The following is a 24,884-nucleotide window of genomic DNA, read 5'->3' as shown; positions in this document are numbered from 1 at the left end:
TGATGCGTACTAAAAAAGGGTCAGTGGTTGTTGTTCAGTCATTTCAGTTGTGTCCGACTCTTCATGACCTCTTCTGGTGTTTTCTCAGCAAAAATACTGGAGTGATTTGCCATTTCCCTCTCCAACTCATTTTACAGATGAGGAAACTGAGGCAATCAGGGTTAAGTGACTTGTCCAGGGTCACACAGCTAGTAAGTTATCTGAGGCCAGATTTGAACTCAGGTCTTCCTGACTCCAGGTCTGGCACTCCATTATACAATGCGCCAACCAGGGGCCCCTAAGGAAAGAGCTAATGACCATTTAAGGAATGCAATGCCCTTTTCTGCAAGGACCCACAATCTTAACCAGCAAGAAGGCAATCCAAATTTCAGGTTCCCAACTTTTTAAGAATTAGGTTGTTATAAATTACTTTGAAAAGCCTACAGACACTGGAAAAGTATTCATTCATTCAAACCATAAACATCTGCAATAATACCTACTATGTGCAAGGCACTCTACTGGGGACACACATACACACAAAGATAAATAAGACACGGTCTCTACCTTCAAAGCACTTGTACAATTTAGTGGAGAAGGGAAGGCACAGATGTGAATGATTACAATAGAGTAGAATACAAAAGGGGTATAAAGAGAAGTGACTTCAGATAAGGGAGGGATTTTTCCACAGGAGGAAGTCATGAAAGGAAAGGGAAGGCCAAGTATTACCAGAAGGGGGAAATTCAAGATCCACAAGCAGAGGCATAACAGCATCCAGGTAAGTCAACTGGACTGAGATGACTGGCTCTTCAGAACTGCAGCAGCACTGTGCCCCTCCCTATTAGTCAGTGCCCCTGTGCTATGTATTTGTTTCTTTACCATCGTGTTGGTGTTTGGCTGTCCAAGAGTGTTGGTATTCCCAAACGAAAAGCCAGCATTCTGGGTGGTTGCAGCTGGACCAAATGGCTTACTGAAGAGGCTGGTGGTTGGCTGAGTTGGCTGACCAAAGAGACTACCTGTATTTGTCCCAAATCCAGTTGTACCTTTCAGGCAAAAGAGAAAATGCAAAAGAAAAATAAATCCAGGAAAAATAGCAGTCCATGTGTAGCTGGACTCTTATACAACATATTCTATAGTTTTTTTCTCTAAGTAGGTATCGGTTATACACAGCAAAAAAGCAAACTCCTGCAAGCATTTAAAGGACAAGAGTTTGCAAATATAGCCTCCTCACAACTAAACCCTTTTCACATACCTCCTATCTCATGACCTCACCTCAGACAACTTTGAAAGGTGAGGAGTATGATTATCTACATTTTACAAGCAAAGAAACTGAGGTATACAGGGATTAAAGGCCTTGTCCAAAATTGTAATGGTGCCAGCACTTAAGCCCAACTCTCCTGAATTCCAGTACACTGGTTGTTTTCTACCTCACCAGACTGCCTCATTTAACATAGCCTTCTACAATGTGCTACATTCTTTTCCAAAGGTGAATCATGAAAGCTCCTAGAACTCAAGTAGGATTAACGCACAGAAGCAGCAAGGTGGCACAATGGATAGAGAGCTTGCCTTGAGTCAGAAAGACCTGAGGTCAAATCTAGCCTTATATACCTCCTAGTTGTGTGACCCTGGGCAAGTAATTTACCTGCTATCTGCTTCAGTTTCCGCAACTATAAAATGGAAATAACAATGGCATCTACCTCCCAGGGTCATTGAGGATCAAATAAGAATATTTGTAAAGTGCTTAGGACAGTGTGCCTGGCATAGTAGGAACTTAATAAATAAATGTTGCTCCTTTCTTTCTTCCCCTTCAAAGACAGAGCTGAGACCATCTTGCCCAATCCTCTCATTTCTGAGATAAAGAAACTAAGGCCCAAAAGGTTAAATGACTTGCCAAAGGTAAAAAAGTAAGTGGCAAAACTAGGTATAAACCCAGATCCTCTGACTGTAAATCCAACATTCTCTCCACTGTTGGAATCCAATTCTTGAAAACAAAGGGAGCCTAATCCATAATGGATATATGGTAAAAAGAAATACAGAAACTTTTGTGAAAAGAAGAAATGCAAATTGCTAATAACCACTTGAGAAATGCTCAACCTTACTAATAATCAGAGATGCAAATTAAAATAACTGAAGTACCACTTCAAATTCTTACTACTTTTTTTTGCCTATCAAATTGGCAAAGATAATTAAAACAAGGAAACGATGCTGGTGTGTTATGAAGGAAGAGATATACTCTATAAGCAAAACCATCAGTGACAATACATAGTACAAGTTACAAAAACAATCATACCCTTTGACCTAATAATTTTATTTATTCTTATATTTGTTTCAAGATTTTCATAGTAGTACATGTAATCGTAAAAATAAAAAATTCCCAAAAAATCTCACCTGGAAACCACCTAAATTCCCAACAGCAAGAGAATGGTTAAATAAATTGTGGCACATTAACAAAAAGAAGTAGTATAATGCATTTAAGATGGTCAAGCATGAGAAAAAAATATATGGAAAGCCTTTTAAAAACTATTGCAAAGTGAAAAAAGTAGAACCAGAACATGCAGACCTTAACCATAAAGAGAAGTGAATGAGAACAAACGGACAAAGAAACCCAATGAGGAAGGAATGAGAAAGAATGACTGAAACACTCTTAGTTTATATGGTGAAATTAATTTAAATGTAGTTGCTAAGCAAGTTTAGTCTATTGTATTGATGTTCAATGATGAATTTTTAATAAAACAATTACAAAAAGGAAACCAAGCAATTCACTTAACACAATGTTACTATACTCAGCATACAACACGGAGCCAATTCCCAATATAAAGGAAAACTAATATAATCCACTTAAGATTCTCTGTGCTTACTTGTCCCAAAGACAGTTTTATTCGGCCCATACGTAAAACCTGCATTAGTGGTAGAGTTTCCAAAGAGGCCTGTGGTGCTGGAGGTTGCTGTAGAAGAGCCAAATAGCCCTGTAGTGGCACCTGCTCCCACCTGGTTCTGGGGACCTTTTCTGTTAGCTTGATAATCTTCCAAACGAAGTTCCTAAGAAAAGGAACACCATAACATTCCCAGTCATTTCACAGGTAAATGAGTATCTGATAGCTCAAACTTCCATGTGAATGCCTACACAGAAAACCATAGGAATGATTAACTTCCCCATCACTAAAAGCAAATCATATAGTAGCAAACATTTACATAGCACTATCTGTATTAAGTGCTTCATAATTATTTTATTTGATTTTCACAATAACCCTGGAAGGTGGTGCTATTATTATTATTACCCATTTTACAGATGAGGAAACCGAGACAGATAGAGGTGAAATGACTTGCCCAAGGTCACAGAGCTAGTTAAGTATATCTGAGGCTGGATTTGAACTCAGGTCTTCCTGACTCCATGCCTTGTATTCTACCCACTACACAACCTAGCTGTTAGACATTAATGCTATGTTCATTCTAAAATAAAATGTGGAGAACAAAGGGATCTCTTAAAAGAATTCAACAACAAAAAATGTATGAAAAACATTGTGCTTCATGTTGAGAGAAATGCAAAGTTTAGATGAGACACTAAGTTCTGACCTCACAGAACTTACTTCTAGTAGGGGAATAAGATTCCAGCACAGATAACATGCAGTCTTTTTTAGTACAAATACATGCATTAGAGGGTTAACAAAACGGAAGTTAGAAGTGAGGTGTGAAAGGGAATGTTGGTAACACTGGGGAAATAGGGAGTTTCAGGGAACATTTCCAGAACAAAATGGCATTAGAATTGGGCTTCAAGAATGGCTAGGAATTCAATAGGCAAAGAAAGAAGGGGAGGATAATCCAGACATAAATAACAGCATGGAAGGCTAAGAGTACAGTGCAAGTCTGAATGACAGAGAGTCATACAAACTGGCCAAAGCATAGAATGTACAGAGGAAATTAATGAGATAACGTTAGAAAGGTAGGATGTCACCAAGTGACATAAGGTCTTCAATGTAAGCTAGAAGATAATAAACTTCATTTAAACATCAGCAGACAACCATTTAATATTTCTGAGCGGAGGAATGGTACAGCATGTCAGCACCTGCAGGATGGGTCAAGGCTAAAAATGGAGTTGAGAAGAGCTTTAGTGAGGCTACTGCAAAAGTTCAATAATTCTTATCAATTTGTTAAATGCATCGGTTCCCCTATAACCTCAAAAGAAATTTCCCCCCATGCTTAATAAAACAGGCAATTTTCAAAGGAAGAAATCCAAGCTGTGAATGAGCACATTAAAAAAGGCTCCAAATCATGAATAATTAAGGGAAATATGAATTAAAGCAACTCTGAGGTTCTCTCTCATACTTATCAAATCGGCAAAGTTAACAAAAAATTAAAATGTTTTAAAGGCTTTGGGAAAATAGATACATTGATACACTGTTGGGAAAACTGTGAAGTGATATAGCCATTCTGGAAAGCAATCTGAAATTATGACCCCAAAATTACTCAACTGGGTATACACTATGACTGAATGATATCATTACTATACCTATATCCCTAAGTGATCAAAAGAAAAGGACAAGGACCCTTATGTAAAAACAGTTATAACAGCTCTTTTTGTAATGGCAAAGAGATGGGAACTAAGGTGGTGTCTATGAATTGGTAATGTCTGAACAAATTATAAAATGTAGTGAAATACTGCTATCCTGGCATGATGAAAGGAACGATTTCAGAGAAGTCTAAGAAGACTTATATAAAGGGAGCAGGATCAAAAGAACAATTTCTACTATAACAGTAACATTTCAAAAGCAAACAACTTTGAAAAGCTTAAGAACTCTGATCAATACAATGACCAGCCATGATGTCAGAGGACTGCATCCAGAGATGAAGCCTCCAGACAGAGAGGTGTTTCAACAATCCGGCTAGCAGCTTCTGTGTGGGTGTAAGATCCACCCACAGCCAGCACCCGGAAAGCTGCCAACAGCACAGGTTCTTTTGATCTGCTTAACTAAGGAAAGCAAGGTGAAGGGGTTGACAAGCTTACTTTAATTCAGCATACAAATATCATTCACTTAGTTCAGGGGAAAAAGCCAGCACACTGAACTTCAGAGCAAATTACAAACATTAACAGACAGACCAAATACAGATTCATAGTTATCAACATCTAGGTTCAGCCCGGGAGCTCAGAACAAGTGCTGGCCCAGAGTCACCCGTGCCCCCACTGCTATGAGTAAGAGAGCTCCAAGGAACAGAGAGCCAACCCCTGGTTTTTATATCTTTTTCAGCATCAGGGGTGAGTCACACATGCGACTCACCCACGTGACCTAGAATCTTCACAAAGAGGCAACTTAAACCCACGTGGTCTAAGAGCCTCTGCTATCCCAGACATGTGAACTAGGCCCTCCCTGGAGTTAGCCCCACCTTGGGCCCCACCTTAGCTGCCAATCCACACCCACTAAGGTTTTACACCTAATAGGGGTTTGGGCCTGGGGCTTAGCACCTAGTAAGGCTCAATGAAATACACTAAGTTACTCAAATGGAACAAAAGCCAAACTATTCAAGAGCACTTGTTGAACTAAGTGCTAAGGAGCCCATTTTGCCTACCAACACAAGAGGTAATGGACTCAAGATGCAGAATAAGGCATACAACTTTGAAAGTTATCTAATAAATTTAACATGAATATTGGTCCATTATGTCACTTTAAACTGACCTGGTTATAACAGGTGATTCCAAATTGTAATAGTATTCTTAATTGTAAAATTTTTTAGTATATTGATTGGCAAAAACAAACGTTCAAGTTAAATAGAATTGCTTCATACGTGAATTTTCTCAGAAGTGAAGTTTATGTCAATGGTGATAAGATGAAGGTGCAAATACATCCAGCCAGATTGGTAATTAATTAATTATTATTCTAAAGGTTTACACCTGTTTATGATATTGTTGTATTTGTAAAATTTTGTTACATTTTTTGGTAAGAAATTAAGTTCATGTTGCCAGGCAACAACTGTTTGGTTCATCTGTGTTGTTAGAGAAACAATTTCTCTAAAGTGTTGTTAGATTGATAATTGTACTGTTAAAATAATGAATGGATTAGGAAACTGTTAAGTCATTTCATGTGACCATGTCTTTTAAAGAAATTTAATTTAAGAAGTTATAAACTTCTGGGTTTTGTAGCAGCAGTACCAGGATCCCTATTTGTACAGTAAGCTGGGAAAAGCCTGGAAGTGGAAATTTTACTGAAAGAAAAGAGAACAGTGGAGTCAGAAACTAGCTGACCTCTGAAACTGGCTTTTAAAGTTGGTAGGACTAATTTTTAATAATTGGCTTTTAGGATATTCTTTTAAAAATTAAAATTTGATTGTGAGGTCCGGGTAGAAGCTTTAAAAAGAAAAGGTATTTGTCCAAAAACACTGCTATTATTGTGAAGTTGTGATACCATGGTAAGTCAGACTCCCTGGACCTAGACCCAACCTCCCCTCCTGTTGCCCCCCCTCCACCTGCCCTTCTTGTGGTGAGTTTCTCCCCACCCGGACTGCTTTTTTTTCCCCTAGTTCCTGGGGTTTGGGCCAAATCTAACCCTCCTGGCTCCTAGCCACAGCCTCTCCGTTTTCTATTCATCAGTATCCCATGTCTTCTGAAGCCCACAGGGGCATAGCTCTCGGCTTTTCTCTCCTCCAGTGGCCCACCCCCAGGACCCAAAACTGCTTTTCTAGCCTCCAGACAGATTCATTCTCTTTCCTCAGTAGCTTTCCATATTTCCCTCCTCAAGGAGGCTGGCATCCTTGTCCCGTGCCGGTCGCCCTGGAACACCCCTTTGCTTCCTGTTAAAAAGCCTGGCACTTCTGATTTTCAGCCAGTGCAAGATCTTTGGAAGGTCAATAAGCCATCCTTACACCCTCCTCAGCCTCTTGCCACCCACCCACACTGTGTACACTGTCTTGGACCTTAAGGACACTTTCTTCTCCATTCCTCTGGCTCCTGCAAGCAGCCCCTTTTCCCTTTTACCTGAGTCAACCCTTCATCAGGCTTCTCTGGCCAGCTGACCTGGACAAGGTTGCCTCAGGGTTTCAAAAATTCCCCCACCCTCTTCTATGAAGCTCCCCACCTGAATCTCTTGCCTTTCCGGGAATCTAACCCTTCTTGCTCCCTCATTCAGTATGTTAATGATCTCTTGTTAGCTACATCCACTGAGGATGGTTGCTTTCAAGCTACTCACTCTCTCCTGTCTCTTTTAAATTCCCTCGGCTACTGCACAGATCTGTTGCACCTCTGTTTCCTACCTTGAGGCTGGAAATCTCTCTCTCTCTCAAGCTTGTATCCAGGCCATCCTAAACATTCCTGTCCCTACTATCAAGAAGCAGGTCCGTGAACTGCTGGATCCTTGAGTTTGCTGACCTTGCTAAACCCCTTTACTCTTCTACTGCTGGGTCTGGCCCTCTAGTCTGGACCCCGGCGGAACAAAAACCCCTCTGACTCCCTAAAAAGGTCCCTCGCCTCTGCCCCTGCATTTGCTCTCCCTGACATCACTAAGCCCTTTCATCTTTTTGTGGCAGATCAGCCCCTGCCCTACCCTTTCTAAGTCTTCTGCCCTTAACCCTGCCACTCTCCTTCCTGACTCCAACGATTTTTCTGTCTATTTACAAAGAACGGGGCCCCCTCACATCTTCCGGTAGGACAGTCAGTGGCAGGGGGGAGATCCTTGCCTTCCTGGACTCTATTTGGTTCCCCTCTCAAGTTTCTCTTCTCCACTGCCCGGGCCATCAACTTGGTGACTCCCCTGAAGCAACTGGCAACCGCGCAGTGAAGCTGCCCCCCTTCTTTTTGTTTCAGACCCCCTCCCCTCGGCCACCCCTCCTCCCTCCTATTCATCTTCGGATGATTCCTTTGCGGCCAAAAGAAAAAAAAGCAGCAGTCCGGGTGGTGAGTTTTGGGAGATGGCCAAACTTTTGTTCCTGAGGTCTTGGGGAGGGATTGGGTGGAAAGACTCCATCAGATCACACCGCTGGTGGAGGAAGCTACTCAGGGACAGATATTACATCCCTCACTTAGACAACATCCTTACCAGCACAGTCACCAGATGCGGTCCTGCACACAAGTGAACGAAAAGCAGATAGAGACAGCTCCACTGGGGGTGGGGCTGCCGGGGGCACAACCAGGGAAACATTGGGAAATGGATTTTACTGAAGTCAAACCACCAGCAGCAGGTTTTAAATGTCTCTTGGTCTTTGCTGAAGAAAAAGACAGTCCCAGTGGTTGTAAAGAAACTCTTGAATGAATTGATCCCCCTTTCAGCCTTCCCCCTAGCACTGGCTGAGATAACGGCCCTAGCTTTGTTGCCAAATTTCTTGGGGTGTGCCCACGGCCCCAGAGCTCCAGTCAGGTTGAATGAGCAAACCGCACCCTTAAAGAGTTTCTATCTAAACTTGTCCTGGAAACCCAGGAGAACTGGGTCACTCTACTCCCTCTGACCTTGCTCTGCAGCCGATGCACCCCTAATAAACTAGGTTTGACCCCTCAAATTCTTTTTGGGCGGCCCGCTCCTATTAACGCTTCCCTCATTAAGTTCCTACAGGGTCTGCAACATACCCAGTCTCAGCTTCATAAATCTGTCTGGGAAGCCCCGCCTACTCCAACTTCTGACCACCTCCACTGTTTCCAGCCTGGGGACACTGTCCTAATCCGAAAACATACAGCCTCTGGTCTCAAGCCTAAGTGGAAGAACTCTTACACTGTCACCCTGACCACACCATCTGCATTCAAGGTTAACTCCATTCCTGTCTGGCTCCACCACAGCCGTGTGAAAGCACCTACATCTGCACAATGGAAGGCAGAGCCCCTCGACGACCCCCTAAAGCTAAGACTGTTCTGATCTCCTTCTTGATTTTCCTATTAACCCCTTCCCTTCCTATTAACCCTTTCTGTGGTCCCTGGCAATCCCCATGCCCCCAAGCTAAGCTCTACTTGGGTAATCACTACAGGGAACAAACAGTCCTGGACTTTCCAAAGTCACGAAGACATACATCTCCCCCTCAATACTCTTTTTGAGGCCCCACCAGCAGACGCAGGCTACCTGCTCTGTTCTACTTCAGGATGCCCAACCACATGTGCCTGCCCTTGTATCATGGCCTACAACCTCCCCTCAACTGACCTTAGTGACTCCCTATGTGTCCTACCGGGCAGCATTAGGGACTCCAACCAACCCTCGGACCTATTACTCCGTATCCATATAATCAAGTCTGACCCCTGGCACCCCAAACTCAATCTTATTGTCCTAAACCCTTCTGACCCTGCCTAGAGAGGTCCAATCTCTCGGGTACTGGGACTCATTATTATCCCTTGGGTGACCAAGGGGTTGCCACACTTGGGAGAGATGGTGATCCTGACTGTGACCAAGAAGCCTTTACCAGGTCCCCATTCCATTGGATCAATAGGGGACCTGGCCATCCCTACCCCATTAGGGAACCTAGGTGATAACAGCTCATCTAGAAAATGCTTTATGTAAATTATCTCATTTGATCCCCAAAACAATCTTATAAGTCAGACCTGCACAATTTGGCAGTAAGTAGGGGTCAAAATTAACATAGGCTAAACTTCTTCAGGCTGCAGATAGGTTTTTAGCAGCTCACTTTCCAAGTAAAGGCAACTAGAGAAAGACTGATGATAGTTGGTTGCTGCAGGTCACATGACAAACAGGAGACAGTATGCAGTGGCAGCCCTTGGCTGTATGTTGTTCAGTCCTGTTTTAAGTAGTGCAAGCATTATATTATTACTCCCCTTTTACAGATGAGAAATCAATGCTCACAGAGATGCCCCAAGGTCAGATGGTTAACAAAGGACAGAGTGGGTACCAAACCCTACATCTTCCCATTTCAGGTCCAGTGCTCCTTCCACTGTATCACAAAAGCTTGTTTTGGGATAAAGATATAGGGCCAAGCTTATCAATAATACATGGCAGTGTACTGACCTCCAATGATTTGCTTTCATATTCTTTCATAGCAGTAATACATTGGTGCTTGGTACTAATGTTGGTGCTAACTCCAGCTTTGACCATAGTATCTGTGCCAGTTGGAGGCTATAAAGGAAAGAAGAAACATCATGAAATTTTAACATCAAACTTTATTTCTGCTCTTGTGCTTTCATCATCTCAACTCCCAATTTTTGTACCAATTCTGTCCCAAGGGCCAGGTTGTAAATAATAGGAGCATTATTTTAACAAGTGACATGAATCAGTTTTACATTTACAAAGGGCTGTAGATCATTTTGTGTGAACCTGACAATAGCCCTGTGAGGTAATTACTAATTTTTTTTTTCTCCATTTTACAGATTAGGAAATTGAGCATGAGTGACTGTTGTTTACTTTAGCACTTCTTCAAATATGGAAGCATTTTTCACTTTTGCCCACACCACAGATACCTGAGTAAGTCAAAATAACAGCTCTTGCAGACACCAAATGCATATACAAATCTAAGTTTAGCTAATCAGTATTCAATTATTATATGTAGGATAATTGTTCTCATACCATTACACATACATAAACTATATTTTAGACCTGGTCAAAAACTTACATTTATACTCTGACTTTTATCTCTCTTCTATCAACAAACATTTTTTCACTGTTGTGATTCTTTTAAAACATTACTTGTCCTAAATTTGATTCTTTTAGGGCCTCACATTATTGAAGAACAATGTATTAGATGAAACTAACATTCCTACTTTCACTGTCTTTCCAATTTCTACAGCTTTTCTTGGGAATTAAGAGGGATTCTACATTGTCAATTATATTCCACTTTACTTTCAATTCAGGTTCCAAAATCTAGCAATTTCAATTCATTGCAAAGCCGAATTATTTTTTGGAGTGATTTCTTTATTGTGTGCCAAAAATACCACTTCTTTCAGAGACTACTTTTAGGATAACGTTCTAAATCTATCCTGGGCATCACCTGCATCTTCTAAAACCTTGTAGTATTCTATACACATGCAGAAACGAATGTAGTCTCCTCTCTTCCAGTGGAATTCTCCACTTCACCTATCTGAAAAAAACACTATTACCTCATTTTGCCATTTCACTGATTTAGACATATGTTTTAACTGCTACTGAATGGACAATTCCATAACTTTTCTAAGTGGGCTTCACAGAAAGGTGCCCAAAATGAAATTTTCTCCATTTTCTCTTCTCTTCTTTTATCCTTAAATGTATTAGTGAATGGCTAGCCATTTAGACCCCAACTAGGGGGTTGCTGGAGACAACTGGGGTTAAGTGACTTGCCCAGGGTCATACAGTTAGCATAGGTCAAGCGTCTGAGACCAGATATGAACTCATATCCTCTTGACTACAGGGCTGATGCTCTATCCACCTCACTACAACCTGGCTGCCCCCTTTGGGCCACCCTCCCCATTATTTATATGCACTACAATCTTATAAACACAGACTGATCACTAGTCACCAAGCATCACCACTGGTATTAAAAAATCCAATATCAGGATTTAGAGGCAGTAAGCAGTTAATAAAATAGGAAGACAGTACAGAGATAAGATACTAGGGCCTCCCCAACATGCATATTCCTTTCTAAGATACTAAATACTGTGTCCTGATTGAAAGGTATCAATGGTCTGCAGTTGGTCAAACAAAATAAATGGACTTCGACTGAATTTCACAATCTGTAGGGTTTCAACTGCAATGCTAGCCAGTATACAGGGCTAGAGGTGAAAAGGAGTCAGCTACACCTCACTAGACTTCATGGATGATACTTATTTACAGGAGGCAAAAATATACAAGTGTTAATCATCACCAAAAAAGAAAAAGAAAAATGGGGAAAATTAAAGGGAGACAGGTCTCCACCTAATCAAAAGAAAAACTTCCAAATCATCAAAACCTAGCCAATAATGGAATATACTGACTTATAAGACAGATGGTTTCTTGTCATAGGAAGCAGTCTTATAAGACAGAGGCAGCTAGATGACATCTGGAACATTCTAGAACAGATCCTCCAAAAGGCAGGGAATTGGACTAGATAATTTTCACAGTCCCACTGAGCTGAGTTTTTGACACTACTTAAAATTCAACTTAAAATATGTCAATTAGTATTATTAATAAATAAGATCTTATAAAGAAACCTAATACCTAAGTTAATATAGAGCATGTCCATTGGGTTGAATTTCTGTGTCAATGTTTACAGTTGACAGGATGGCAAACTAGGTCATGCACTATAGAGATAGAAAATGTTTTTAATGATAATTCTAAAACATAATCCTAGAATACAAAAGTTCTAGTACTTTCTTCCAAAGAAACAAAGGGGGAAAAATCACTTACGTTAAACTTTATGGTGGTTCCAGTAGGAGCTGCTGTAAAACTACTGGGTCCAAAAAGGGAGGTGGATGTGCCACCAAAGGGGTTGGAAGTTGTATTTGTGGTTCCAAAGAGACCTCCACTGCTAGTGCTTGTTCCAAAATCTACAAGAAAGAAAAAGGAAATCCTAAATGGAGAGGTATCTGAGTCTCTAGAATAAAACATTTAGAATTTTCTGTGGCCCTAGTATAGAGCTCTATTCACAGTAGGTTTAACAAAAATTTACTGAATCAAAATTAATTGAAACTTATAAAGGTAACAACCTATCAAGGCAATAGTTATGTGTATATTTACAATTAAGGCTTTTTTAAAAGGGAAACTAAAAAAGCCACTACAAATTTATCTTTTTAATCAATAACTGCATACCATCCTTCCCCACTATTCTCCTCTGATCACATATCTCTACCTCTGAATTTTTTAAAACACAAATTTAAACTTTTAAGTCTTAATTATTAGGTCACCGATTAAAAAAAAACTCCCCCGTCCCATCTATTACTTATCTGTTCAATAAACAACACTATCCTACTTACTTCCGAAACCAGTAGGTTTATTTTGTGCAAAGGCATTGTTCGGGGATGAGAAGAGACCTCCTCCTGTGCTAGCAGCTCCAAACAAGCTATTTGACGTCCCTGTTGATGTTCCAAATCCAAAGCCAGTGCTTGTAGAGGAGGTAGCCGGTTGGCTAAATGAATTTGACCCAAACAAGCCTCCTGAAAAGTAAAGCAAAAGAAAATCATTCTGAGAGAGGAGTTCTTGGATTAGGAGAATTCTAATACCACTTACACAAGTATAATCCCCATAAAGATAACTGATCAATGTCATTTTTCAATGATAATATTAATATCTTATAACCAAACCCTATCACAAAGTCATGAAATCTCATGTTAATATCCTCAGACCAATGATTCCTTTATTAAATTTACATTCTCATGGAACAGCCTAACCGTTGTTATTGTGGGACCAATTAATGAATGATTTTAAGCAGGGTATGTCTACACTGACCAATCCACAGAGTTGATTATGTACCATCCTACCTGGCTTAGTCTGTGTGTTTCCAAAGAGGCCTCCAGTATTGTTGTTAGAACCAAATGCAGATGTCCCAAATGCCCCTCCACTTGTGGTACCAAAACCAGTATCTGCAAAAGCAGAATCAAGTTAAGACAGTTCAGTTTGATTTGATCAGCAAGCTAAATTTCTTAATAACAATGACAAAATTAATTCATTTTATTCTAAAGGCTATAAAAACAAAAGTAAGGCTTCTTAATTGTACTTAAGATGCTAGACTGAGAGTCAGAAGATTTAGGTTCTGTTCCCTGCTGACATTCATCAACTTGCTACTTAGGCATGGACAAATCCTATCCCATCTTTAGGACCCCATGGCCTCCAGGAATCTAGCAGAGAGAAAACAAAAATCAAATGGTCCCTGAGTTAACTATTTATAGAGATGTATACAGGAAGGGCAAAAGCTCTCAGACATGAAAATTTCAAGGATATCATTCTTCCTAACTGATTATAGTTAGCTGAGGCAGAAACATCCAGCCTCAAAGACTATTAAACTATGTCAATGTTTACTGTACTGTGTTTTTCCCAAAATCTTCAAAAACACTCTTTTTGTAGCCTAGAATTTAACAACAATTAATGCCCAAATGTTTGCTGAGAGACATCTATCAATGACAGTAGCTTTGGTATAAACAGTAGGGAGAATGCTGGACTTGGGAGTCTAGAACCCTGGACTTTTAAGTCCTGATTCAACCACTCTGATAGTAGACAAGTTGTTACTCCTCTTTGGGCATTAGTTTCCTCCTCTTTAAAATGAAAAGTTTAATGGTAAAACTTATGTGAACTAATGCAGAACAAAGTAATCCAAAAGAAGAAAACAACATATCCAATTACTATAATATGTATGGAAAGAATTAAAAAACGGAAAGTAAACATTGTATAATTATCAATAACAAAGCTTAACCCAGGAAAAGAGATGAGAAAATGTACCTCCCTACCTTCTTTGCAGAGGTGAGAAACTATGGTGTGCAACACTATCCATGTGTTGACTAGTTTTGCTGCTTGCTCCCTATTCCCCTCCTTAATTTTTCTTTGTTACAAGAGACAATGAGCAGAGAAAGAGGGTGGGCATATGTATGGAAATGACACTTGTGTAAAAACAGAAGATATCAAAAATATTGTTAATGAAGTAAAATAAAAGGAGAGATCTGGGTCAGATAATTACTAAGATCCAATTCAGATCTTAAACTCAATGATTCTACGTATTTTAGTCAATTCAAAGCTAATCTCATAATAAACATAAAGAATTCAGAGAAACATGGGAAGACATGCATGAATGATACAGAGAGACATTACTAGGAAACCACTGCCAGATATGATCACCCCTGGTTGGTTTTCCTTAAATGTTTTTCTTTGTTACAAGGAAAGCCTCACTGGTATAGAGAGAAGTTTTTATCTGGAAATTATTGTATTATAAAAATAAAAGACATCAATAAAACTTAAGTTTAAAAAAAGTTAACAGCTTATTATACTACTGAAACAAATCCATTTCAAAACAGAATGTTTAAAAATTTCTAGCATGAGGATCCAAAGTACAGATAATTTTTAATACAAAGCTAGGAGATAGTTTATTCTTCAAAATACCCTTCTTAAGGGTATCTAGGTAAATTTAATAATTTTAAAATATCTTGACTTACTCTGTCCAAATGTTGAAGTCGTACCAAAACCACCAGTGCCACCCCCAAAGGGAGTTCCAAATGATTTATTAAACATCTCTGAAATGATTCAGAACTTCACGAAGCTAGGAAGAAGGAAAAACAAAATTTCTTCTTATAAGTAACAAGTACAATACGAACTGGCTTTTGTAAAAGTACATTTTTTAGTTCACTAATCATTGCTTAATCATTTCACGTACTAAACAAACCTGGCTGGGCTGGTTCACCACAGGGGAAAAGAAAGACATTATTCTTACTCACTTACCACATTGAGGGATATATATGTTTTAAATTCTATCTAGAACTCTGATCAATGCAACAACCAATTATGACTTCAAAATATTAATTATGAAGTATGCTTTTCATCTCACAGCTAGCACAGAAGAAAAGCCTGGCAAGTGTGCTGAATGAAACTCAGTTGCAGACTGTAATGTGTTAAATTGTTTTGTTTGACTAAGCTCATTTATTAGAAGTGAGAGCATCCATGGGGAGGAGAGAAGTTGGTGAACAGAGATAGTGATGCAAAAAAAGAGCACCACTGAAACCTTTAAAAATACAGAGAAGTGATTATGAGTTAGCTCCGAAAGTAACAGACAAGAAACGCATCTTTGTTACTATCACTTTTAATTTAAGATACCTTTATAAAGAAGTTTTCTGTTTCATAAAGAATCCTCTTTTTCTGTTCTTTGTATACTGAAATGTACGACAGTCAGATGGCACAGTGGATAGTGTTGAACCCAGAGCCAGGAGGATCTGAGCTCAAATCAGACCTCAGGTACTTGTAATCCCAGGCAAATCATTTATTTCTGCCTCAAATTCTTCATCTGTAAAATGGGGATATTAATGGCACATCTACTTCCCAGGGTTGTTATGAAGATAAAACAATATACATGAGGCTAATATGACAGAAAAGGAAAACAACAAATGTTGGAGAGGATATGGAAAAATTGGTACACTAATGTCACCGCTGGTGAAGTTGTGAACTGATCCAGTCATTTTGGAAGACAATTTGGAACCACGCTAAAAGGACTATAAAACTGTGCATGGCCTTTGACAGCAGGGATCAAGGGAAAAGTCCTCTATGTTCAAAAATATTTATAGCATCTCTTTTAGTGGGGGCAGAGAATTGGAAATTGAGGGGATGCCCATCAACTGGAGAATGCTTGAACAAATTGTGGTATATGGTTGTGATGGAATATTATTGTGCTGTAAGAAATAACAAGCAGGATGGTTTTAGAAAAACCTGGGCAGAATTAAATGAACTGATGCAAAGTGAAGTGAGCAGAGCCAGTTAAAAATTGTACATAGTAACAGCAATATTGTGCAAAGATCAACTGTGAATGACTTAGCCATTCTCAGCAATACAATGCTACAAGACAACTCTGACTTTTTAAAAAAATGTACTTATTTTGGTTTTTTGTTACATTTGAATTCCAAGCTGTTTTCTTCCTCCTTCCCTTTTAGTCCCAAACTAGAGAAGGCCACCATTTGTCACAGATACTAATGCGAAAAAATACACAGTTCCATATATCAGTTCTTTCCCTGGAGGTGGATAGTATCTTCCTTCATAGATCCTTTGAAGTTGATTTGAATATTCATATAACTCAGAATAGCTTTGTCATTCAGTTATTCTTCAAACAATATTGCCATTATTGTATACAATGTACTCTTGGTTCTGCTCATTTCACTCTTCATTATTTCATGTAAGTCTTTCTAATGTTTTTATAAAATTAACCAGCTCATTTCTTACAGTACAGTAGTATCTGAAAACAATCATATACCACAACTTATTCAGCTATTTCTCGACTGATGGACATCCCCTCAATTTTCACTTTTTCGTCACTACAAGGAGAACTGATATAAATATTTTAGAACATACAAATTCTTTTCTTTTTCCCTGATCACCTTGTGAAAAAGACCTAATAATGGTATTCCTGGTCAAAGAGTTACTCTTTAGGCATAATTCCAGATTGCTCTCCAAAATGGTTGGATCAGTTCACAGTTCCACCAACAGTGTATCAATGGCCTGGTTTTTCCACATCCTCTCCAACATCTGTCATTTTTCCCTTCCATCATTTTAGCCAATCTGATATGATGTAAGATGATATCTCAAAGTTGTTTTAATTTCTATTTCTCTAATCAATAATAATTCAGAGCATTTTTTATGTGACTATACATAGCTTTGATTTCTTCCTCTGAAAACTAACTGTTCATATGCTTTACTCATCAATTGGGGAATTAATCATATTCTTATAAATTTGACAATGTTCTCTATATATTTGAGAGATGAGACCTTTATCTGACAAACTGTCTATAAAAAAATTTCCCCCAATTTTCTGCTTTCCTTACAATCTTGGCTACATTGGTTTTATTTGTACAAAACCTTTTTCATTTAATGTAATCAAAATTATCCATTTTGCATCTCACAATGCTCTATAGCTCCTGCTTATTTGTAAAATTTTCTCCTATATGTATCTGACAAGTAACATGTTCCTTTTCCTCCTAATTTACTTATATCTCTTTTATGTCTAGGTCACATATTCATTTTTACCTTTTCTTGGTAAATGGTATAACACATTGGTCTATACCAGGGGTGGGGAACCTAGGCCTCAGGCCACATGTGGCCTTCTAAGTCTTTGGGGGTGGTCTTTTGACTGAGTCCAAGTTTTATATAACAAATCCTTTTACTATCCTTTTTAAAAAAAAATTACTTAATTTTTTTGGAGGGGAAGGCAAGGCAGTTGGGGTTAAGTGACTCGCCCAAGGTCACACAGCTACTAAGTATCAGTTGTCTGAGGCCATATTTGAACTCAGGTCCTCCTGACTCCAGGGCCAGTGCTCTATTCACTGTGCCACCTAGCTTGCCCCTACTATCTCTTCTTGTAGGGCTTTGTCAATGATACACAGAAATGTTGATAACTCATGTGGGTTTATTTTGTATTCTCTTACTCTGCTAAAATTATTAACTGTTAGAACTAGCTTTTTAAATTAAATCTCTAGGATTTTCCAATCTTGTCTACAAAAAGTTTTACTACCTCATTGCCCATTCTGTTTCCTTCAATTTCTTTTTCTTCTCTTGCTGCTAACATTTCTAGTACAATTCTGAATAATACTGGTGATAAAGGACAACCTTGTTTCACTCCTGATCTTAATGGGAAGGCTTCTAGCTTATCCCTGTTACAGATAATGCTTGCTAATGGTTTTAGGTAGATGCTCCTTACCAGTTTAAGGAAAAGTCCATTAATATCATGCTTTTCAAGTGTGGTTAATAGAAAAGAATTTTGTATTTTGTCAAAAGCTTTTTCTGCATCTAAAAAAAAAAATCACGTGATTTTTGTTCCTTCTGTTACTGATATAACCAATTATGTTAATAGTTTTCCTTATATTGAATCAGCCCTGAATTCCTGGTATAAATCTCAATTGGTCATTACATATAATCTTTGTGATATATTGTTGTAGTTTCCCTAGTTATTTTATGTAGGATTTTTGCATATTCACTAGAGAAATTGTTTTATAATTTTCTTTGTTTTTGTTCTTCCTGGTACCAGTTCTGAAGGACTTAGGATGAAAAAATGTTACTCAGCTCCAGAGGAAGAAATGATGGGAGCCTGTATGCAGATCAAAGCATATTTTTCTTTAACTTTATTTTTCTTAGTTTTGGGGCTTTTTTGGTCTGTGTTCTCTTTTACAACATGGCTAATTTGGAAATATGTTTTGTATGACTGCACATGTATAATCTGTATCAAAGTGCTTGCCTTCTCAAGGAGAGGAAAGAAAAGAGTGAGGGAATTTGAACTCAAAATGTTAAAAATTACTTTAAATGAGAAGAAAATCATTTAAAAGAATATATGAGAATACACATACATTTATAATGCACATTGCAAACCTGAAACTGCTAAATAAAAATGCTATTATTATTATATTATGTTGATATTTGTCAAGTTCATAACAAAAAGGAAAACATACAATTCCACTTAGAACTCAGGGGAAGATTAACTGAAAATCCTCTATCAGGTCAATTCTGTAGAGGGACATGATATACCATTCTACTTCCTCTTGTATTGGTATTCCCACAATCCTGATCAATTGAACTCAGTAAGCATGAGAGAAGCAAAGTAGTAGAAAATATACTAGAGTGGAGAAGGTCTGAGTTTGAATCTGGACTTTGCTACTTAATACTTGTGTTACCTTGGAAAAGTCTGTATCTCTTGTGCCTCAGTTTACTCATCTGTTTAAAAGTAGCTAGGTGGCAGAGTGGATAGAGTGCTAGACCTGACGTGAGGAAGACCCATCTTCCTAAGTTTAAATCTGGCCTCAGACACTTATTAGTTGTGTGACCCTGGTCAAGTCACTTAACCATGTTGGCCTCAGTTTCTTCATCTGTAAAAAAAGAGATTGAGAAGGAAATGGCAAACTACTCTAGAATCTTTGCCAAAAATACCCCAAATGGGGTAACAGAAAGTGGGACATAACTGAGCAACAACAAAAACATGGTGCAGGAGGCTGGTTTAGGAGGTAGATTATTTGGACCATATGATTTTCTGAAGTCGTTTCCAACTCTGAATCTATGTTCTTATGATGCTACTATGTTAGGTAGGGGTTTCAAGGCTAAAACCAAACAATCCCTTTCCCCTCAAAGAACTTTTTCTACTAGGAAAGACATAACATATACACTCAGAAGTAGACACAACCTATTTTAAGGATGGCGAGTGTACACACATAGCTCAGTGGAAAGGGTAGAGGATCTGGTAGCACTTCAAGGGAAAGGTAATGCCTGAACTGATCCTTGAAGGATGCTAAAGATTCTAAGAGAATGTGAGAAGGTGAGGAGGGATTGTATTCTAGGCAAATGAAGAAGGAATGGAAGAAGAAATGAGGAAAAACGTGGAGGAAGCCACAAAAAGTACAGGGTGTTCCTGAAGTCTGGACACATAGGCAAAAATGCTTATTTTCAAGAAATGAAACAAATGAAATTTTCAACAACATTTTATTTAATTGAAATATTAACAAATAACATCTTTGATATGATTTCCATCATTTGTGATACAAAGGTTGACACGCTTTGCAAGATTCATGTGAACTTGATGCAATAACTCCACATTGTCGTCACTTTTGGCACACTCTTTATGCGTTTCATCAAGTGTGTTGCATCTGTAATTTTCATTGACAACACCTTCTCCTTTAGCATACCCCAAAAAAAGAAGTCAAGGGGGCTAAGGTCTGTTAATATTTCAAATACTTCAAAATATGCATTTTCCTATGTTTCCAGACTTTAGGAACACCCTATAGAAGAATGCAAGCTGCAGCAAACAGCCAGTATGTCAGTTTGACTGAATCAATGGGAAAAATATAAGAGTGGAAGAACAAGTTGAAACAATATTGTGAAGGGCTTCAAATACCAGGCTGAGTTTGTATTTTAACCTAGAGGAATGAAAGAATTGGGATTTCTGAATGGGGTTATACCTGTTTTAAGAAAATTATTTTTGGTGGCTGTGTGGCAGGGAGTCAGGAAGACCAATTAAGGGGAAACATGGAAGTGATGGAGGATTGAACCAGCTTAGCTAAAAAGGAGAAAGATAGAAGCAATGTTGTAGAAGCAGTCGATGAGACTATTTAGATTAAAGGAGAGGGATAAGGAAGAAGGAACATAAGCTTCTGGAACACAGGGAATGTCTCAATTTTCTGTTTCTCCAGCATTTTACTATAGTATCCAGTACAGGTTAAGTGCTTGATAAATGCTTAGTCATTTATTCAGGAAACTGAATTGTTGTTTCTAACCTGAGTGATACCTTGAACAAAAAGTTGGTTTGCAAGGACAGATTTAAAGTAAATACTGAGTCAATTTGAACATGCTGAGCTTGAGGTGTTGATGGTTTACCACCCAAGTAGGCAAAGAACCAGAAGTGTCACATGAGCCAGCGGAAGATTCTCCTCTGGGAAGAAAAAGTTAACAATATTGAAAACTGTAACAAGATATGGATATAGCATTTTCAATACAATTTTGGGATTGGAGGCAAATTTCAAAGGATTGAGAAGTCCTTATGAGCCTGTGGTTATAGAAGACTTTTTCTAGGAGTTAGTCTGAGAAAGGGACAAGAGAAAATAGGTTAAAATACAATGGGAGAGTTAAGGGAAGGACAGACCTGGAAATATTTGCAGGCATCAGAGAAAGAACCAATTTGCAAAAAAAGATCAATGACAAGAGGAGACAATTCTGGAAAGCAATTTGAAACTATATCCCAAAACTTACTAAACTGTATATACCCTGTGACCTAATGATACTTACTACACCTATATTCCAAAGATATCAAAGAAAGAGAAAAACAACAGCCCTAAACGCAAAAATATGTACAGCAGCTCTTTTGGCGATAGTTAAGAAATGGGAACTAAGGGGGGGGGACCCCAACAAGTGGGGAAATGGCTGAACAAATTATGGCATATGAATGTAATGGAATATTAGTAGTCTAAGAAATGATGAAAGTGATGGTTTCAGAGAGACCTAAGACTTTTATTAACTGACGGAGAATGAACCAAAAAAATAAATGTATACAACTTTAAAAGACTAAGATACAAAGACCAAACAAGAGGCCAAAGGGCTGATAAAGCTTGCTACCCACCTACTGACGGCTAGATAATGTACCCAAGATGCAGAATAAAACATACATTTTGGGCATAGTCAATATAGAAATCTGTTTTGCTTGACTATGTGTACTTGTTACAAGGGTTTAGTTTTGCTTTTTTCCCCAACTGCGTGAGATGAAAGGGGGAAGGGAGATAGCAGTAGGGCGGCAAAGAAACAAAAAAGGAAACAAAGGTCATTGAAACATTGTTTTAAATGCAAGGAAGAACTGCAAGAACATTAAAACAATCTAGACAGAATGCTGCGGAATTATCATGACCAAGATTAAGACCCCAAAAAGATGTGAGAGTACACTACCCTTTCCTCTTTTCAGGGGTGAGAGATTATGAGCTGGAGATACTGTATACACTATCAGACATGTTTGTGTTGGTTAGCTTCCATGATCTGTCTCCCCCCCCAACCCCCTGCCCCTTTATTTGTTACTATACAGGACATCTCTACGGAAGGGGAAGGAAAGATACTGCACATTAGAAGTGTATCTTATGTAAAACAAACAATATCAATAAACATTTTTGAGTGTAAAAACTAAAATGCAAGGAGAGCAGAAGGTCAGAAAGAATCATAACAAGTAGACAGCTTTGAAAGTTAGATGTTGAATTCATTATATACTTAAAAGCAAGCTGAGATCTGCTGTTTCATGTAAATCTTCTTGTTATATATGGAAATGTTCAATTTGTTTTGGTGTTTATTAAGCTCAGAATTTTTTTAATAGAGAAAAAAAGCACAAAATGAGACAAGAATGGGAATGATTAAGGAGTTAAATTCCTCAAGGAGATCGGAAGAGATCAGATTAAAGATTTTACACGGAAATTTTTGGAAATTACATGGAAAATTTTTCATGGAAAAGAGTTACCTCTTCCTCAGAAAGTAAACCAAAGAAGGAAAACAATATAAAAGGTTTTGAAAGAGGGAGGGGGAAATAGAAAACTCAGTGTTTGACCTTGGTTTTCTCAGGAAGGTAGGAAAAAAACTATTTTGCTGAAGAGAGTTGGGAAGAGGGTCATACAAAAAATATAAGGATTCAGGTAAAGGGGAGAAGATTTTAAACAACTGCAGCAAGGAGGAGGAATGGAGTGTGGTCCAGAATTAAGTACAAAAGGAAAAAAACGGTTGTAGTCAGGTTGAGATCAGGTAACAAATTTGAAGGCTTCTTCCAGGGCTATTTACCAAGAAAGACGTAGGAGCTGAGGAAACAGGTGGTGTTACATTGATTGGGAAATGGCTAGACAAAGTGCATGGATGTAGTATAATATTACTGTTATATGAAAAGAAAAATATGAAGAAATTAGAGAACGGGAGGAACAAGCATTTAGTAAATGCCTACTATGTCAAACAATGTGCTAATTAAACCCCTTTACACAATATTATCTCATTTGAGCTTAACAATAACCCCAGAAGGTAGATGTTATTATTATCCCTATTCACAGGCTATCAGTTGAGGAAACTGAGGCAGGCAAACATGAAATGACTGGCCCAGGGTCACAAAGGAAGTCATCTAAGGCTACATTTCAACTCAGATCTTTGTGACTCGAGGTCTAGCACTCTATTTGCATGCCACCTAGCAGCCACCATATGAACTGATGCAGTCAAGTAAGCAAAGCCAGGAAAAAATATATTTTCTACAACAATTATAACAAAAGAATATTAAGTTGAATGCTATGTAATTATAATGGCCAAAAAAGAAGCTTGACCCTGGAGAAGAGCTGAAAAACTATACCACCGTGATACACCACCTTTCCTTTCTGTGTAGAAGTCTCTAAGAATTAAATACTGCATATCAGATTCACTCGATGCATTTATAGATTGGTTATACTGAACTTCTTTGTTACACTCAGTAGAGGAGGGAAGAGAGAAATATCAAGTAAAGGTGACATAAAAAAAAAAGATTTCAAAAAGGTTTTAAAAGAAGGTAGATAATGAAGGTTGTCAAATATACCACCTCTAATATAAAAACTATGAAATTCTACTTTCTTTACAAATGCCTATTCCTCTCTCAAATTAAATCTGCTCTTCACTTCCTTGTCATATTTCAATTATCTCAATACATTTCATTCACTTATATTTCAATATCTAAGCCCCAATCTCACAATCGGCCATTTTCATGGTTCATTTATAGTAGATGACCCAACCTCCAACTTTGCTGGGCAGACTAAGACCATATAATTTCAACTCCCTCAGCACCTTTCCTCTATCCCTCAAACTTTCTTGACACCAGCACTTTCTTTACGTCTCCTGGGTAACAAAAATACTCACCAAAGCCAATCCTCAACCTTGCTTCCCAGAAATCATTCTCTCCCACCTCCTCTAAGACCTTGCTACAGAAATCATTCCCTCCTCTCCTTCTTTCCCTTGTCAACTTATCCTATCTGCCCAGTAGCATGTTCTGGTATTTCCAAACCTAAAAATCTCTTAACGTGAACCTTCTATTCTACCTAGCTCTCAAACCATCTCTTTCTCGTCCTCGTCTCCCCAATTATTAATAAAGTTTACACCCAATGACTACTTTCTAACCACCCACTCTTTCTTCAGTCCCATTCCATTGAAATTGCTCCCACCAAAAGACCTAACTGTCAAATATGACAGCCACATCCCCCTATAGTTCTGACTACTCCCCTCCCTAGACTTCAGAAATGCCACTCTGTCCTCTTTAACCACTCATACTTGTTTTCTTTACTGATTATTCACCTACTTTCCAGCCAAATAATTTGAGTAAAAGAGCATCTTTTCTCTATATTTGCGCCCATGGCAGTTTCACTTTCTCAGCTTCCAATAGCACCTTTATGCCTATGATTTCCAAAGCCTCTGAAGAGGCTAAACTCCCGAACTGTATCTCCAATCACTGTTAGAACATCTCTATCTGCTATCAGGCTACCTCTACTTGATTATCCCATCACCTCAAGCTCAAGAGTGTACAAAAACTAAGCTTTTTTTATATTTTCCCCTACTACTACTCTTGATTTCACTATTTCTGTCTGTGACACTACTGTTCGCATTTGACTTCATTTTCATCTCCCAAATGTAACTGATTTGTACATCCAGTGAATTCTACCTATACAACAAGCCCCACCTCCTCTCTCTTATTTCTACTGATAACACCCCTAGTGATGACGCTCATTACCAACCTTTAGGACTAGTAGAATGTTTAATACACCTACCCTCCTCTATGGCTAGAAAAGGTGACTCAAACAAGAAGCTAAAATGAAACAAGAGAGAGCACAAATGCTACACTGTTACTTGTGATACAGAAAG

At 38.5% G+C, this 24,884-nt stretch overlaps 1 protein-coding gene across 4 annotated transcripts in view; it reads right to left on the bottom strand.

The window, feature by feature from the left end:
* The window catches only part of NUP98 (nucleoporin 98 and 96 precursor), a 106,020-nt gene that overhangs the window by 64,696 nt on the left and 16,440 nt on the right, over window positions 1–24,884 (bottom strand). For all 4 annotated transcript variants that reach the window (XM_036747858.1, XM_036747861.1, XM_036747860.1 and 1 more), the window contains 7 exons: window positions 14,978–15,081; window positions 13,316–13,417; window positions 12,812–12,991; window positions 12,246–12,385; window positions 9,900–10,007; window positions 2,835–3,015; window positions 856–1,019 (listed from right to left, as the gene is read on the bottom strand). In XM_036747858.1, the coding sequence (XP_036603753.1) occupies window positions 856–1,019; window positions 2,835–3,015; window positions 9,900–10,007; window positions 12,246–12,385; window positions 12,812–12,991; window positions 13,316–13,417; window positions 14,978–15,053 (951 nt within the window). In that variant the 5' untranslated portion in view covers window positions 15,054–15,081. The remainder of the gene's footprint in view (window positions 1–855; window positions 1,020–2,834; window positions 3,016–9,899; window positions 10,008–12,245; window positions 12,386–12,811; window positions 12,992–13,315; window positions 13,418–14,977; window positions 15,082–24,884) is intronic.

Source organism: Trichosurus vulpecula, chromosome 2 (assembly GCF_011100635.1).
Source record: "Trichosurus vulpecula isolate mTriVul1 chromosome 2, mTriVul1.pri, whole genome shotgun sequence".
NCBI lineage: Eukaryota > Metazoa > Chordata > Mammalia > Diprotodontia > Phalangeridae > Trichosurus > Trichosurus vulpecula.
This window is presented reverse-complemented; position numbering and strand designations above follow the sequence as displayed.